The sequence below is a fragment of the Elaeis guineensis genome, chromosome 8, assembly GCF_000442705.2.
Source record: "Elaeis guineensis isolate ETL-2024a chromosome 8, EG11, whole genome shotgun sequence".
Lineage (NCBI taxonomy): Eukaryota > Viridiplantae > Streptophyta > Magnoliopsida > Arecales > Arecaceae > Elaeis > Elaeis guineensis.
Window position 1 is genome coordinate 22,760,582 of NC_026000.2, and position 15,693 is coordinate 22,776,274.

At 35.9% G+C, this 15,693-nt stretch overlaps 1 protein-coding gene across 1 annotated transcript; it reads right to left on the reverse strand.

Annotated features, from left to right (window-relative positions):
- On the reverse strand, window positions 1–3,424 carry LOC105033673 (cytochrome b561, DM13 and DOMON domain-containing protein At5g54830). The gene has a single exon (XM_010908565.4). It carries the CDS (start codon window positions 3,153–3,155, stop codon window positions 423–425), a length of 2,733 nt encoding a protein of 910 aa, XP_010906867.1. The 5' UTR covers window positions 3,156–3,424; the 3' UTR covers window positions 1–422.
- Between the last annotated feature and the right edge of the window lie 12,269 nt (window positions 3,425–15,693).

Here is a 15,693-nt window from a genome sequence, read left to right on the forward strand (position 1 = left end):
TAACACTTACCGAGAAGCAATATTAAAGGGCCACAACACAATAATGATGGCTGCTCGTTTGAATTGATGCCCCCACCCATCGCAATCTACATCGCCCAAAATTCAAGAATTTCTTTCACTGAGTAATAAGAGCTGAAACAATAATGAACCTGTCATCCAAAATGCAGGTTTCTATCCTTACATTTTCCAAAAATTTGTACATATACAAGTCATGTGCTTGGTGCAAATTTCAACAGCAGTAAACCAGAAAGGTATTATTTCATATCCTGCATCATGCTCTGTGACTAGATAAAGTCTTTGCACTGCAAGGATCCTCTGAGGTAGTCAATCAATATGGCTCCAGTTTCTTCTATAACTGAAAAAATTCAAAGACCAAAGCATACAACGTGTCCGTGTTGGTATATAATAGTAAAAAATGTTTATTATCTGCCAAGAGGTTCAAGCTGCAATTCCATTCTGCCAGATGGATGAGACTCTGGTTTCATAACTGTCCTGTCAGGCCGCAGCAGATCAACTGAATCATCTTCCTCACTGTTTCCCAACACCCAGCTGCCTCTGACAGAGTTCTCATCCCTTCGCTTAAACTGCTTATATTCCAAGTACATAACTAAAAGTCCACCAGATAAAACCCATAACATTAGGGCCAAAGCAAGCCCTTCAACATTCTCACTGTCATATCTATCGCCCAAATGTTTCATTCCACTAAAGAGTGCTGCAATTCCAACAATAATTGCCGACCTCCCTATGATAACATGAACATACTCCCAAATGATCCTCTTTGAAGAAGCCACCTCTCCATTCTCTGGTCTTTTTGGCCGTACATATGCATTTATTGGCTGAGCACATGCTAAAATCATGGCCGTGACACCAAATTTTACATGTACTGAACTGATATAGAAACCTCGGAGTTCAGCGGCTGCGAAGAGAACGCCAAGTAAGACAATAGCTATGCCTGAATACTGCAGGTAGACATGCAACTGATACCAGCCATCACCTTTCACGTGCTTCAAGTACCTCGCAGCCAATATTCCACCGGGAAACAATATACCCCAAGCAACAAACATCATAAACCCATGAACAGCCAAAACAGGGAGCAAGTCCTGCTCTGCCTCTGCTGATCCTCGTAATAGAAAAACCCTGACAGGCCTACCGCTTGTGACAGAATGCATGTTCCTCTCACTCAAATGGTCTTCTGACCATCGGGAACCCATTGCCCAAACAACTTTCAAAGGAGTAGTTGGATCAATGATATTCTTGCACTCTACCCTTCCACTACATGAAGGTGATAAAGGACGAGTGAACTCAAATGTAATGATGCCATTTTCCGATCTACATCTCTCATAGGTTAGATTTTCAGATGTTGTATGCACATTCATTGCATCCTTTCCATCTATCCAGTATGTGTTCACATGGCTTTTCCCTTCATCATCTACCCAACCAACATATGCATAGCTGTTTATCATTCCAATTCCAAATGCAATTGCAAGGTATCCACTTTTCTTCTCACCCCGTGCTGCAATTGAAATTGAACCATCAGACAAAGTCCAGAATAAGGTAACCTGCTGATCATCCAAGAAAACACTGCTGTTATACATATCTGAGATACCACCATCGACCACCTGGACTTTCCAGCCCATTTTCTGCTCATACAGGGAATGGTAATAAACAAGGTCAGGTGTATTCCGATCAACAGACCACACAACTTCTGTTGGGTTGGCTGGGACTCCCTCAGCTTCTGGTCCACCTGCATAGATAACTTCAGTCATATTCCGAGAAGTTGCATTCCCACCAAGAAAATCAGATGTGATGTAGAGTGCAACATCATGCCCGGCTTGGACCGAAAATGTCACCGGCACACCCCTTTCAACTCTCAGCAAGGGAGCTTCTTTCTTGTTGATATAAAGAACCTTTGATGGGCTGGGAGGATTCGGGTAATGCAATGCTGGTCCCGAGGACACAACCAGCGGCTTCTTCCCATCAGCAATGATTAGATCCTGATCCTCCTTGTCTTCTGCATCAAGCGGCCCAAGGCAATCATTCACCCTCCTCGACACATCCAAGTCAAAGTAGCCAAAAGTCGTAAGGCGAGGACCACCATGGTTCTGAGGGAGGTAGTGAGGGAGGAGTGTATCAGGCGATCGCATTAAACCCCATGCCCATATCACTGTCATGTTGCCGGTCTTGCTCACCGGCACATCGTACTTGTTGTCCCCAGACACAAGCGGACGCGCGTACCTGATGAAGGAGACCCCATCCTTCCGGTGACCATATACCAATTTGGTATTGTTCACCAATCCAACAGGGTCCCCGCCTTCATACATGGTATCCGGGCACACGCCCTTGAACTTGTCATCCTTGTTCTGCAGGCACTCGCTGTATTCAGTGATAAAGTAGTCCTCTACGAAGGGTGTGGCATCTTCCGTGAACCCGGCCACGGCCACATCGGCGTGGATCATGGAAGGGGACGCCGACCCGGGCGCTGCCCACCCAAAGGCCATATAGTACTGGGATCCAATTGCGGCTTCTAAGCCTATATCAATGGAATCCGATTCAGGGTCAAGGGTCCATCGGAGGCGATACCTTGGAGACAGGATGAGGCAGTTATCGAACATCGTGGGCTGGAGGTGGATCCGTCGCTTGCTCCGCCGCTCGACCGAGCTGGACGAAGGAGAAGGGGCCGGGGAGAGATCGGGGCTGGGGGCCGGAGCCTCTGACTGGTCCAAGCCGGGGGCTCCGAGGACGACGTGGCCGAAATCGGAGGCGGTGACCGGGTCCCAGATGGCCAGGACGGCAATCTGGTCCCAGGTGGCGTTGTCGGCCAGGCGAACGGTGAAGGACTCGTTGCGGAAGGTACGGCTGAGGGTCTGGTCGGAGATCGGGGATCCAAGGGTGAGGTTGTGGAAGCCGTCACCGGTGGCGCCCCACCACCGGACATGGGTGGAGCCGGCGAGCATGTCGAACTCGCTGACGGAGAAGGAGCAGCCGTCAAGCACGCGGACGACGCCGCGGAGCTGGTGCTGGACCATGGCGAGCTCGGCCTCGAAGCCGGCGAGGGTGGTGTTCTTTCGGCAGCCGGCGGCGGCGGCGAGGGATGAGAGGAACGGGAGGAGGGCGAGGAGGGAGGGGAGAAGGAAAAGGCGCGGCCTTGCCGCCATGGAAGGAGATCGACCGAGATCTGGGGCTCAATCCGATCGGGAATTGGGGGTTAGGATTAGGGTTTCGGGTGGGGTGAGGGAGCCTTTCACAGGGGTCGTTAGGGACGGCGGGTGGGTTTCGCTTCGAAGTTGGACCCCTCCCCGGGTGGTGGGTTCGGGCACGTTCGGGAGGAAGACCGCGGCATCCTCGGAGGCGAGATTCTTTATTCTCAAGTTTGGTTTGTTCTGCGCATGGAGTCAAACATGTTGGCTTGGATGCACTTAACAAAAGAATGGGATCTTTGCGATCTCCGTTGGCAATGCATTAGGTTGGCTTTTTTACATTCCAATCATGGAGCTTAAGTTGGTATTTATTAATACATTATTTTCTGGCGAGTCGAGAGCTCTTATTTAGAGCTCTTTTCTTAAATAATATAAAAAAAAATTTATTTACAAAAATAATTCAAAACTTAATTTTTTTTATCAAAATAATACAAAAAAAAAATACCATTCAAAATAATATTTTCTCCTTCCACGTCACCCCTATTTTTTTCCACGATGGCATCATCCGAAAAAAAAAAAAAAAAAAAAAATGCCACTTAAAATGGCGTTTTTAGAAACGCCGTTTCTAAAAACATCATTATTCCATTTTTCCCACTCAAAAAAAAGAAAAAAAATCGAAAAAATATGAAAGAAAATAATTTTTAAAATTTTAAATTAATAAATAAATTAAAATTTTAATTTTGATTGAAATTTAAAATATAAAAATTGAATTTTTAATTCAAATAAAAAAATTAATTTAAGATGATTTTTTCGAATTATTGTTTTTTTAATAACAAATCGAAAAAAATTTTAAAAAATAAAAAGTGCCATTAAAAAATCAAAATTTTAAAAAAATAGAGAAAAATAAGAATTATAATTTGAAATTTAAAAGAAATAATTTTTTAAAATAAATTAAAATAAAAATATCATTTCAAATTACTTTCTCAAATTAAAATTAATTTATTTAAAAAATATTTGAAATAAATAAAAAAAATAGCCTAAAAAAATTTCATAAAAACAGAAAGAAATGAAAAAAATAAAAAAAGTTATATAATTGTAAATTTGAATAAAAAAAATTAAATTTTTAATTTGAAGTAAAATTTGATAAAAAAAATAAATGCATAAAAAAGTGAAAAAATGAGGAAAAAATGTGAAAAAAAGAAATTTAAAAATTAAATTTTTAAAAAAATAAGAATTTTAACTTTAATTCAAATAAAAAATATAATTTCAAATTACGTTGTCCATTTCAAAATATTTTTTAAAAAATTATCTCAAGAAAAGAAAAAAAATATTGTAAAAAAATAAAAAATACCCTAAAAAAGAAAAAAAATAGAATTGAAAAAAAATAGAAATTATAATTCTAATTGAAAAACAAAATTTATAATTTTCAATTTTAAGAAATAAAAATTATAATTGTAATTGAAATAAAAAATACATTTTATATAAGTAAATTAATTTAAATATAATTGTTTAAAAAATATTTTAAATAAAGAAAAAAAATACGTAATAGAATGCCAAAAAGATAAAAATGGAAGAAAAGTAAAATTATAATTTCAAATTATAAAAATTATAAATTAAATTTAAAAAAATATCATAAAAGAAGTAAATAAAAGAGAAAAAATGGTAATAAAATAGAAATTATAATTATAAATTAAAAAAAATTAACTTTAATTTAAATTAAAATTTATCATTCAAATTACTATCGTCATTAAAAAATTTAATAAATAAATTTTAATTAAATTTATTTATTAAAAAATTATAAAGAAATAATTAAACAAATTATGAAAAAAATTTAAAAAAACTAAAAAAAAGAAAAGAGAAAAAAAAAAAAGAAAACGCCGAAGGGAATGGCGTTTTCTCCTTTCCCCCCTTCTCCTCCCCTTCTCCTTTCTCCCTCTTCTCCCTCTTCTCCCTTTTCCGGCGTCTCTCCGACGACACGGCGGCACGGCGGTGAGCTGCCTCCTCTCTCTCCCTCTTCCTCTCTCTCTCTCTCTTTTTCGTTGGCCACCGGTGTCAGAAGGTCGGTAAAAAAATATAAGGAATAATTTTGAATTTAAAAAAAAAAATTAATTTTAATTGAAATAAAAAAAATCATTTCAACTTACTTTTTTTATGTTTTTCGAATATTTTTTAAATAAATTAATTTTAATTTGAGAAAATAATTTGAAATGATATTTTTATTTCAATTAATTTTAAAATTTTTATTTCTTTTAAATTTCAAATTATAATTCTTATTTTTTTCGATTTATTTAAAATTTTGATTTTATAATGACACTTTCTATTTTTTTAATTTATTTTTTGATTTTTTTGACAAGAATTTGAAATGATGTTTTTTAATTAAATTTAAAATTTTTATTTCTTTCGCATTTCTTTCTCTTTTTTTTCTTTCTCTATGATATTTTTAATTTTTTAATTTTTTAAAATTTTTTAAGATATTTTTAAAAAACAATAATTCGAAAAAAAATCATCTTAAATTAATTGTTTTATTTGAATTACAAATTTTAATTTTTATATTTTAAATTTCAATCAAAATTAAAATTTTAATTTATTTATTAATTTAAAATTTTAAAAATTATTTTTTTCTCATACTTTTCCGATTTTTTTTCTTTTTTTTGGGTGGAAAAAATGGAAAACGCTATTTTGAATGGCGTTTTTAGAAACGCCATTTTAAATTTAAAACGGCGTTTCTAAAAATACCATTTTAAGCAGCATTTTTTTTTTCCCGCACGATACCATCGTGGAAAAAAATAGGGGTGACGTGGAAGGAGAAAACGTCATTCAAAATGGCGTTTTCTCCTTTTGCATTACTTTGGTAAAAAAGTTAAGTTTTGAATTAGTTTTGTAAATAATTTTTTTTATATTATTTAGGAAAAAAGCTCTCTTATTTATCAATAAATAAATAAATCAATCAAAGTCTTTTCTAGAGTTTTTTTTTTTTTAAAAAAAGAAAGATTCCGAAAGATCTGAAATGACATCAAAAGGAACTCTTATTTTCAATCATGGAGATTAAGAGCTCTAATTACACTTATTTTTTCTTTTTCCATGTGTTATGCATGATTATAAATTCTTTCTCCACCTATCATTCGGAAAGGAAGGAGGAGAGGGGTTGTAAGGAATTTCCAAGACGGGAAAGGGGATGTTGATATGGATTTTGGACGATTTTGGCAACAAAAAATGATTTGGAGCAGATTGTCCGTCTACCGGGAAATTTTTTTTTTTTGAAGGATTAGTGGCATATAGCGAAGAAAGCATAAACTCTTCCACCAAAAGTTTCAATAACACCGCCTAACCCCGACCAACGCATTCCCTCCAAAGAAAGGAAACCTTTTTTATTTTAATTTGGAAAAGGATTAGATTGCAAACGCTATGCTTCTCCACGGCAGATGTGGAGCGTTTGGACGGGATCGCTTTACAAAGACCACGTTTCAAGTGCAAATCAGAATGTTGGAGTCTATTCATGCCAATTAAAAGGGGTGTTTGGTATGAAATGATCCATCGAGAATCAAAGATGATGTAGACGAAGATGATGAGACCACCATATTTGATGGTACCATAGTAATTTTATATGGCAGTGATTTCAAATTACCTCTACTCCTCGAATCATCCTCCAATCCAATCCAATGATGATTTTAAATCACGTCTACTCCTCAAATCATCCTCCAATCTAGTGATGAGATACCCATCATCGAAATCGAAAATTCAAGATCAACCCCATATAGTGATCTTAGACTGAAATATAAAGATAAAAATATCTCTTAATCTAGCAAAATATTTGGTATATCAATATATCATTAATATATTATATCAATATTATATATATGATATTATATTATATTTGATATTATATATTATATTTATATATATATTATATTATAATATATTATTAATCATATTATTGTTACATTATGACTCAATGATAATTTTAAATTAGAATAAAAATATCTTATTATATTTTATATTTTTATAATAAAAATATTTAATATATCCTTCTATTTATCTTATTTTTTTAATCAAAATAAATATTCATATTAATAAATAACATATTATAAGTATAAACAAATATATTAATTCTATAATAACAATTAATATATTTTTATAGGATTAATAATTTATAGAATTAATAAATATATTTTTATAGCATATATTATGGATAGTTTTGATATTATATAATCAATAATTTTGTATTCTCATAGAATACCAAACATATTATTAATAGATATCCGAAGATCTTTAATCATCGAATCATGGTCTACCAAGTACAGTAATTTTAGATCACTGATGATCAGATCACTATAAGATTCGAATCATTGGTGATCTTAAATTATCGTGGTGATCCCATTAGGTTCACTAAATGCTAGTAAAGAGTCTTATAGACCTCATTCCTATTATCCGATCCAATTTGGATCATCAAACGCCCCCAAAAGATCTTGTAGACCTCATTCCTATTACCTACCTGGACTTAGATCTTCAATACTTTTATTTTTCTTTATTTTTTTTTTTAATTTTATGGTTATCCATTTGGTGGTTCTCTTGGTTTATGAATGGTTTCTTTATAAGATGATGGTGTTCTTCCCCATTGTTCATTCAAATTATGAGGAAGCTATTGCAAACCTTTTATATTTGTTGCTCTTTCTCATTGCCTTGTTTATTTCTATCCTGCTGCCCTTTGCAGTGGTAACAGATAGGCTAAGTTAGTCATATATACTGGTAACCTCAGCGTCAGAATCACAATTGGTACTTTTTCATGGAGGGTTCCAAACAAAGAGATATGAACAAAGAGAGATGGCTGTATCTCTTTGTTTCATGTGCTTAAGGAAATGCATTTGGCGGGCTTTTCAAGCTTTAAGAAAAACCATAGAAAGCCTTATGCCTGCGAAGTTGTATACCTTTTCGGTATAACGTGTGGCGTCATGTCCGTGGGGACTCCTACTATCCTTCTAGGATAAATCTGGCTTTTGTGTTCAGATTAAACCTTTGAACATGCATACAAGAACATTGCACTCAATGTAATAAAATTTGATGACGGTGATAGCTGTTACGGTTAAGGGTTTGTGGCTTGGATGGATCGATCTCTGCTCTCACATGTGTGAGGTATTATTCACTTTGATTTTTGGCCCATGGTATGGGACTTTATGGTTTTATTTTTTAAAAAATCATTCCATATAAACTAGACTCTCTCTTGACTCATAACCGATGTGAAACTAATAATACCGTCTCTCCATAACATTAGCTTCATGTATGGATAGGAAGTGGATCCCATAAATGATGCCAATATTGCGGTCAATGGCTCATCTCTCGGATAGGTCGATCTTCACTTCCGCACGCGTGAGATATGTCCGCTACAGCCTCTGACCCATGGTACGGGGCATCATGATTTTGCTCTTTAAAAGACACCTTACAGGGGAGATAAGGTCACATTCTGTCATGCCCCTGATTTAAGATTGATGAGTCAGAGGTCGCGGCAACCGCCGCATCTCGTAAAGAAATTTTTTCAAGCATGCATGGCATCTCATCATGATATCACAAAGCAACAGTAGAATAAAATTCAAATAAATAATATTGAACTTAATTTAAATAATTAAATTAAATATCTTATAAAATAAAATTTCATGCTCTTGCATCAAATCTCAATAAATCTTAATTTAAAATAAAATATCAAAGTATGCTATTAATTTGCCCTTTCATATCGAATCTCCGAGTCAAGCTAGTTTTCTAGCTCTGTAAAATTAGTAAAATATAGAAAAATGAACTAGACAACTCAGTAAGCAATAATTATCTTGACTAGATAATTCATATGATAATACGAGTTGTAAATATCAAAATATAGTTTATTATTAATCAATGTACAAATGTAATCTAATTCATGTTCAAAATATAAATTCAATAGTATCAGTATCTATCAAATATTCAAATATATAATTATTTATCTAATTTCGAAATCAATTGTATTAAAAAATCTTATTCAAAATAAATTTTACTTAACTCATCAGTCTTTCACTATGATCACACCTATATCCTGTAATCGGATCAGAATACTACACTTTTATCCTATAGCAGGATCGGAATACCATATTTATATCCTATAACAGGGTCACAATATCATACTTATATCTTGTGGTGAGGTCAGAATACCACACTTATACCCTGTGGTCGGGCCAAAAACAAAATCATGAGCTCAAAGTACCAATGCATAATCCCCAATAAGCAGGGTTCAGAACATAATCAGGCTGAGAGTATAAAACTGATTCATATCAAAATATTTTTCACAGAATAACACATATTTTATAATCAAATCAAAATATGCATATACGTTCAGATCAGTAAATAATTATAACAAAAGTCTAAACAATATTATTTCAAAATTTTATATTGATTTCTATTCAAAACATTTTTTTATGAATTCATAAATCACATATAAATCCATAACAATCTGTTTAATATTCAAAATAATATTATATAAATAAAAATATTAGAAAAGGTAGATCATTACTTACCTTATAAGTGAAATCAATCGATCTATCTAATTAATTTTGAGAACTTCTCTCGGAGTCCGTCACCATTGTATTGGAAGTCTACGCATCTTGTTGCATAAGAGCATAGACTTTTCTTTAGGTCTGGAGTTTCAAATTACCATCTTTGTTTTGTTCAGCTATTGGGATAGATTGACTCTCAGTTCTTTATAAGCACTAAGCTATTTTATGACCTATCTTGCTACATTTAAACAAGCATCGATGATTCAATGACATTCACCATCAGCATGAGATTTACCATATCTAGAGCATCTAACGCTACTAGATGATCCAGAATTGTCACTCACTGACCTCTTATTCGAACCCCCAATATTTTATTACTCTATTTTTGAGAATCATTTGATCTATTTCTCTTCTTTTGACTTCTTTCCCTTTATATACGTTCTTCATTGACTTCTTTTTCAATTGTTAAGGCTTTATTTACTATATCTGCATAAATAGTTAATTTATATGGCATTACTTGCTTTCTAATTTTTGTCTGCAGACCCATCTCAAATTTATCTACTCGGTTATGCTCATCCTTAACCAATCTTAGAACAAACTTGGCAAGCTCAATAAATTTAACTTCATATTCTATAAATATCATAACTTTTTATTTTAAATAAATAAATTTATATCCTTTTTAAGTCCTTACACTCTGAAAAAATACTGATAATAAAAAGCCCTTCGAAATCTCTCCCACATAAGTTGCTCCCTTTCTTGCTCATATTTATGTTGCAGTCTTTGCCACCAGTTGAACGCTTCATCTTATAACAAATAAGTTATATACCGAATCTTTTCATGATCGTGACACTCTTGAACAACAAAGGTCTTTTTTATCTTCGTAATCTAATTATCGACTTTCAAAGGTTCGATAGTCCCCTTGAAAGTTGGTGGAGATAACTTTTAAATTCTACAATATTACTTCGTTAATCCTATTATTCTCTACATCCTTGTGGTGGCGGTGTCTATTATTACATTGGCCATTATTGTAGTAACTGTTGCTGCAACTATTGTTAAGATTGTACCAGGCCGATCAAGATCTACATTATTCAAATTATATTTGGTTCTTGCTGCTTTATCTGGGTGTTCTTGACAGAATCAATGATTTTTTGCTGAGAGATGCCACCATCATATTGATTTCATCTCTCTAACAGCAACTCGAGCCACCCTTTTTATTCGATATAGAGCTATCTTAATCTTGCTTACAATTCTCTTTCAAAACTAATATCCATAATTGTAATATATTTTTTAAAATTTTAATCATAATTATTTTCAAAATAAAAATTCTAAATCCTCACAGAGCTGGTTGGCTATAAGGTAGCATCCGACTGAAGGAGGAAAATCACTTTTTCTCGTAGGATCTTCCAGATTTCATCAAATCTGGAGCGAAATAATTTTAAAAAAATTTATCCTACATATTTCAGATCTAATTCTCTAGATCTAATTTTATTATCTGATATTTAAAATCTAAAATTAAATCTAAATCTATGATGAAAGAAGAAGTACCTCAAGGGTAATCTGATTATCCTGTAGATGATCTCTGCACAGCCCGAGGTTCTGATGTAGCCATGCAAGTGCCTGGCCTCTACCGGTTTCCACTCGGACAGAATCTGGAACGTCTTCTCCTCACAAATCTATGCTCCAAAAATTAGATCTCTATCTGATTTGAAAGTGCTTCAAAACTCCTTCTGAAGTTGGAGCAGCAGCCTGTTGAAGATGTCCTGCAGCCTTCTGTTCCAGGCGTCACCACGCCTTAGATCTCTGCCAGATGGACGTCCAACTTTTTGGACATGAAGAGGGGAGGAAGAAGAGCAGGAAGGATGTGGATAAGAGGAGAGGGGGCAGCAGCTATTGAGTTTTGTGCAAAAAATAATTTCTTCATCGAAACCCTAGGCGCAGCAGGGTTTATATAGACCCTGTATGCTGTGTAGTGCCACATCATTCAACCAATCAGAAAATTTTAATAAATTTTGAAAAAATTTTGATTGATGGAGTGATGTCATCTGATCACATCAGATAAGAACCCCACCCCCTCTCCTAAGTTGGCGCCAACATTGGATAAGCTCAATCAAGGTGGCGCCAAAGAGTCCATGTTTATCAAGACTCTTTGGTTCTTATCCATTTGGGGCACCTACTTTAATCTAATTGGGCTCATGCTATAATCTGATTATGGCATCCAATTCAATTAGGTTTTGGCATGTGGACACTCCATAAAAATCCTCCAATGAACCCTCTTCAGTTTAAGATCCATATGTCAACTTTTGACAGATGTCCTAAAATGAAATTGGCAGGTGCTAGGAATTAACAGGTATTATCTTAAATTCATCTCATGAATTAAGACAAGTCTTTTCTAAGTTGGACAAGCTTCATTTAGACTGAGAAAAATCTTCTCAAGATTCTCTGGATGAGTCAAATCATATTTGGCTCAGTAGAGACAGAAAAGATTACACGAGGAGAAAGTTAGGCTCAATCGTGTGCTAGCACGATTTTCTTGAACCTAATTGGATCTTATCCAAATCAATTGGGTTAACCCAAATGATGATATCCAGATCCTAACCCTTGTTTGTGTGATCCAGTTAGGTTCAATTCTGTATGGTAATGAGACATGTCGTGATCTCATCATCGACATCATCGAAACTCCTTTCGATGGATCAGAACTCTTCTGATTCAGACAATTAGAATGATCGATCATCAATATCATTCTAATTGCTCCCAAAATTCACCAGTGATACCTAGCAGTATATGGTGGCAACCCATCAGAACTGAAGATGAACCTCTCGGTGCAGCTACCTGTGTGATTGAGTTCCTCTATCATGAGTCCCGATTGAATTAGGGTTAAAGTGAACACGTCAAACCCAACATCAGTCATATGAATCAATCGATCGATCTGAGTCCGATGTGAAATCTCAATGAAAAATTCTTTTTCTATTATTTCACTCTGCCATGGTCATGGGCTTAAGGACTCGATCTTTTAATTATCATAGGACTACTCCTCTAATCTATCGAGGTTGATAGAATCCATCTTGGTGCGATCTAGTTCCTACAATGAACATGCTACAGCCAACATACACCTCAGGGTTTCGAATGGCTAGGAGATCGAGTTATAGTGTAGTCAAACTATAACACACTCAAGGTGAACTGTCGATGCACTTCAGGTCAAAGAACTAGACACACAACTGCAGCATCGAGCTAGTCATTGACGAGAGGGTAGACTTTCTTATGACTGCTCGAAGTGGTCATGCTCAGTACTCTCGTTCTCAACGAATACCTGTACTCTCACTCCGATGTCTCTACACCGTAGACTCAAGACACATCTATCCTAAGAAAATGATCGTACACCAACCTTCCGGATCGATCACCATCCTCATGATGATTCTATGGTCAGGAGCTGTTTATGAGTTAGTTATGTAAATTCATGTCTTAAATTTTTAACTCTTGAAAATATGAATTAACATTCCTACTAACTCAAAGAATGTATCACAGACACAATGTACACAATGTGATAGAAAAATAATCCTTTTATTTATTTATAGTCAAAATTATAAATGTGCCTTTAGATCTGTACAGGAATGTGTCAGCCGATCTGGCATCTAGGGCACACATCTAACAAACTCCCACTTGACCTAATGCCAATTGGCTACATATCTAAGTCCCATCTTCTCAAGGTGGGCTTCGATCTTCTGTTGGCCCAATGGCTTAGTCAGCGGGTCTGCCACATTATCTGTGGAGTTGACTCTCTTGACCTCGACATAATCCTTTTCGAGGTAATCACGGATCAAATGGAATCGCCGCTCGATGTGCTTGGACTTCTGGTGAGACCTTGGCTCCTTAGCTAGGGCTATGGCGTCATTATTGTCGCAGTAAAGAGGTATGACATCCGATGACATCACTCCAAGCTCTGCGGCAAACCTCTTGCACCAGAATACCTCCTTCACAACTTCCGATGCAGCAATATACTTTGCCTCCATGGTGGAATCAGCAATCACCATCTGCTTGGAACTCTTTCAACTGACTGCACCACCATTGCAAATGAACAGACTCCCAGATGTCGACTTTCGATCATCTATATCAAACATAAAGTCTGAGTCTGTGTATCCCTGAATCTGGAGTTCTCCATTCCCAAAGACTAGAAACATATCCTTAGTCCTTCTCAAGTACTTAAGGATATATTTCACAGAAGTCCAGTGCTCTTCGTCTGGATTTGACTGATATCTGCTTGTGACACTCATAGCATGGGCTATATCAGGTCGTGTACATAGCATGGCATACATGAGGCTCCCTATTACCGAAGCATAAGGGATTTTGCTCATGCATTCAATCTCCTCAGGTGTGCTAGGACACATCTTCTTGGAGAGATGAATGCCATGTCTAAAAGGTAATAAACCTCTTTTGGAGTTTTCCATGCTAAACCTTTTAGCACCTTCTCTATGTACATCTTCTGTGAAAGTCCCAGCATCCTATTTGGTCTATTTCTATAGACCTTAATACCCAGTATAAAGGATGCCTCTTCTAGATCTTTCATAGAGAATTTCTTAGACAACCATACTTTGATTGAGGTCAACATGGGAATGTCATTCCCAATTAAGAGGATGTCATCTACGTACAATATGAGGAAGACAACTGTACTCCCACTGACCTTTTTGAACATACATGGTTCCTCCTCATTTTTGATGAAACCAAATATTTTGATGACATCATTGAAACGAGTATTCCAACTCTGAGATGCTTGCTTAAGTCTATAAATGGACCTTTGCAGCTTGCAGATCCTGTGATCATCATCACTGAAAGTGAAACCAAGCGGCTGTTCCATATAGATATCTTCCTCAAGATGTCCATTTAAGAATGCCGTTTTCACGTCCATCTGCCAAATTTCATAATCGAAATAGGCTGCAACAGCAAGCAATGTGCAGATGGATTTTAGCATGGCTACGGGCGAGAAGGTATCCTAATAGTCAATACATTCACGCTGGCTATAACCTTTCGCTACAAGCCTAGCCTTGAATGTCTCCTCATTCCCATCTGCACCTATCTTTCTCTTGAAGATCCATTTACACCCAATAGGTACAATACCTTCAGGTGGATCTACCACGGTCCAGACTTGGTTTGAGTGCATCGAGTCAATTTCTGATCTCATTGCCTCTAACCATTTTTCGAAGTTGATATTTAATATCGCCTCGTCATAGGTCTTGGGATCATCACCATGAATCCCATTTTCCTTGAGGAACATTTTCTCTACTTCCTCTTGTATGGTACCTAAGTACCTTTCAAGAGGACGGAAAACCCTAGTCGATCTACGAGGTGGAAGAGGTTGTGTTAGAACTAGTTCTAATTGATTAGGTTCCTCAGGTTCTTGAGCTCGTTGCTCTTGGGAGACATTCTCCTTGAGCTTAACTATTCTTCTGATGCCATCATCTTAAATAAACTATTTTTCAAAAAAAATAGCATTTCGACTCACAATCACATTGTGGTCTTTCGGAACATAGAAATAGTATCCTAATGACTTTTTAGGATAGCTTATGAATCGAGCTCTAAAAGACTTGAACTCTAACTTATCCGCCTACTGTCTCTTGACAGGAGCTGGACAATCCCAAATTCTGAGATGATTCAGACTTGGCTTCTTACCATGCCATATCTCATACGGTGTGGTAAGAACGATTTTAGAGGGAATCCTATTCAATACATAAATTGCTGTCATGAGACAATGTCCCCAAAAAAATTTGGGGAGGTCCGTGAAGCTCATCATAGAACGGACCATATCTAATAGGGTCCGATTTCTCCATTCTGAAATCCCATTGAGTTGAGACGTTTCAGGTGGAGTCCATTGAGAGACTATGCCATTGTCCTTAAGATAGTCTAGGAACTCCCGACTAAGGTATTCACCTCCTCGATCTAATCGAAAAACCTTAATGGGCTTTTCTGTTTATTTTTCTACCTCATGTCTGAATTTTTTGAACCTTTCAAAAGCTTCAAACTTGTGTTTCATTAGAAACACATACCCGTACCTA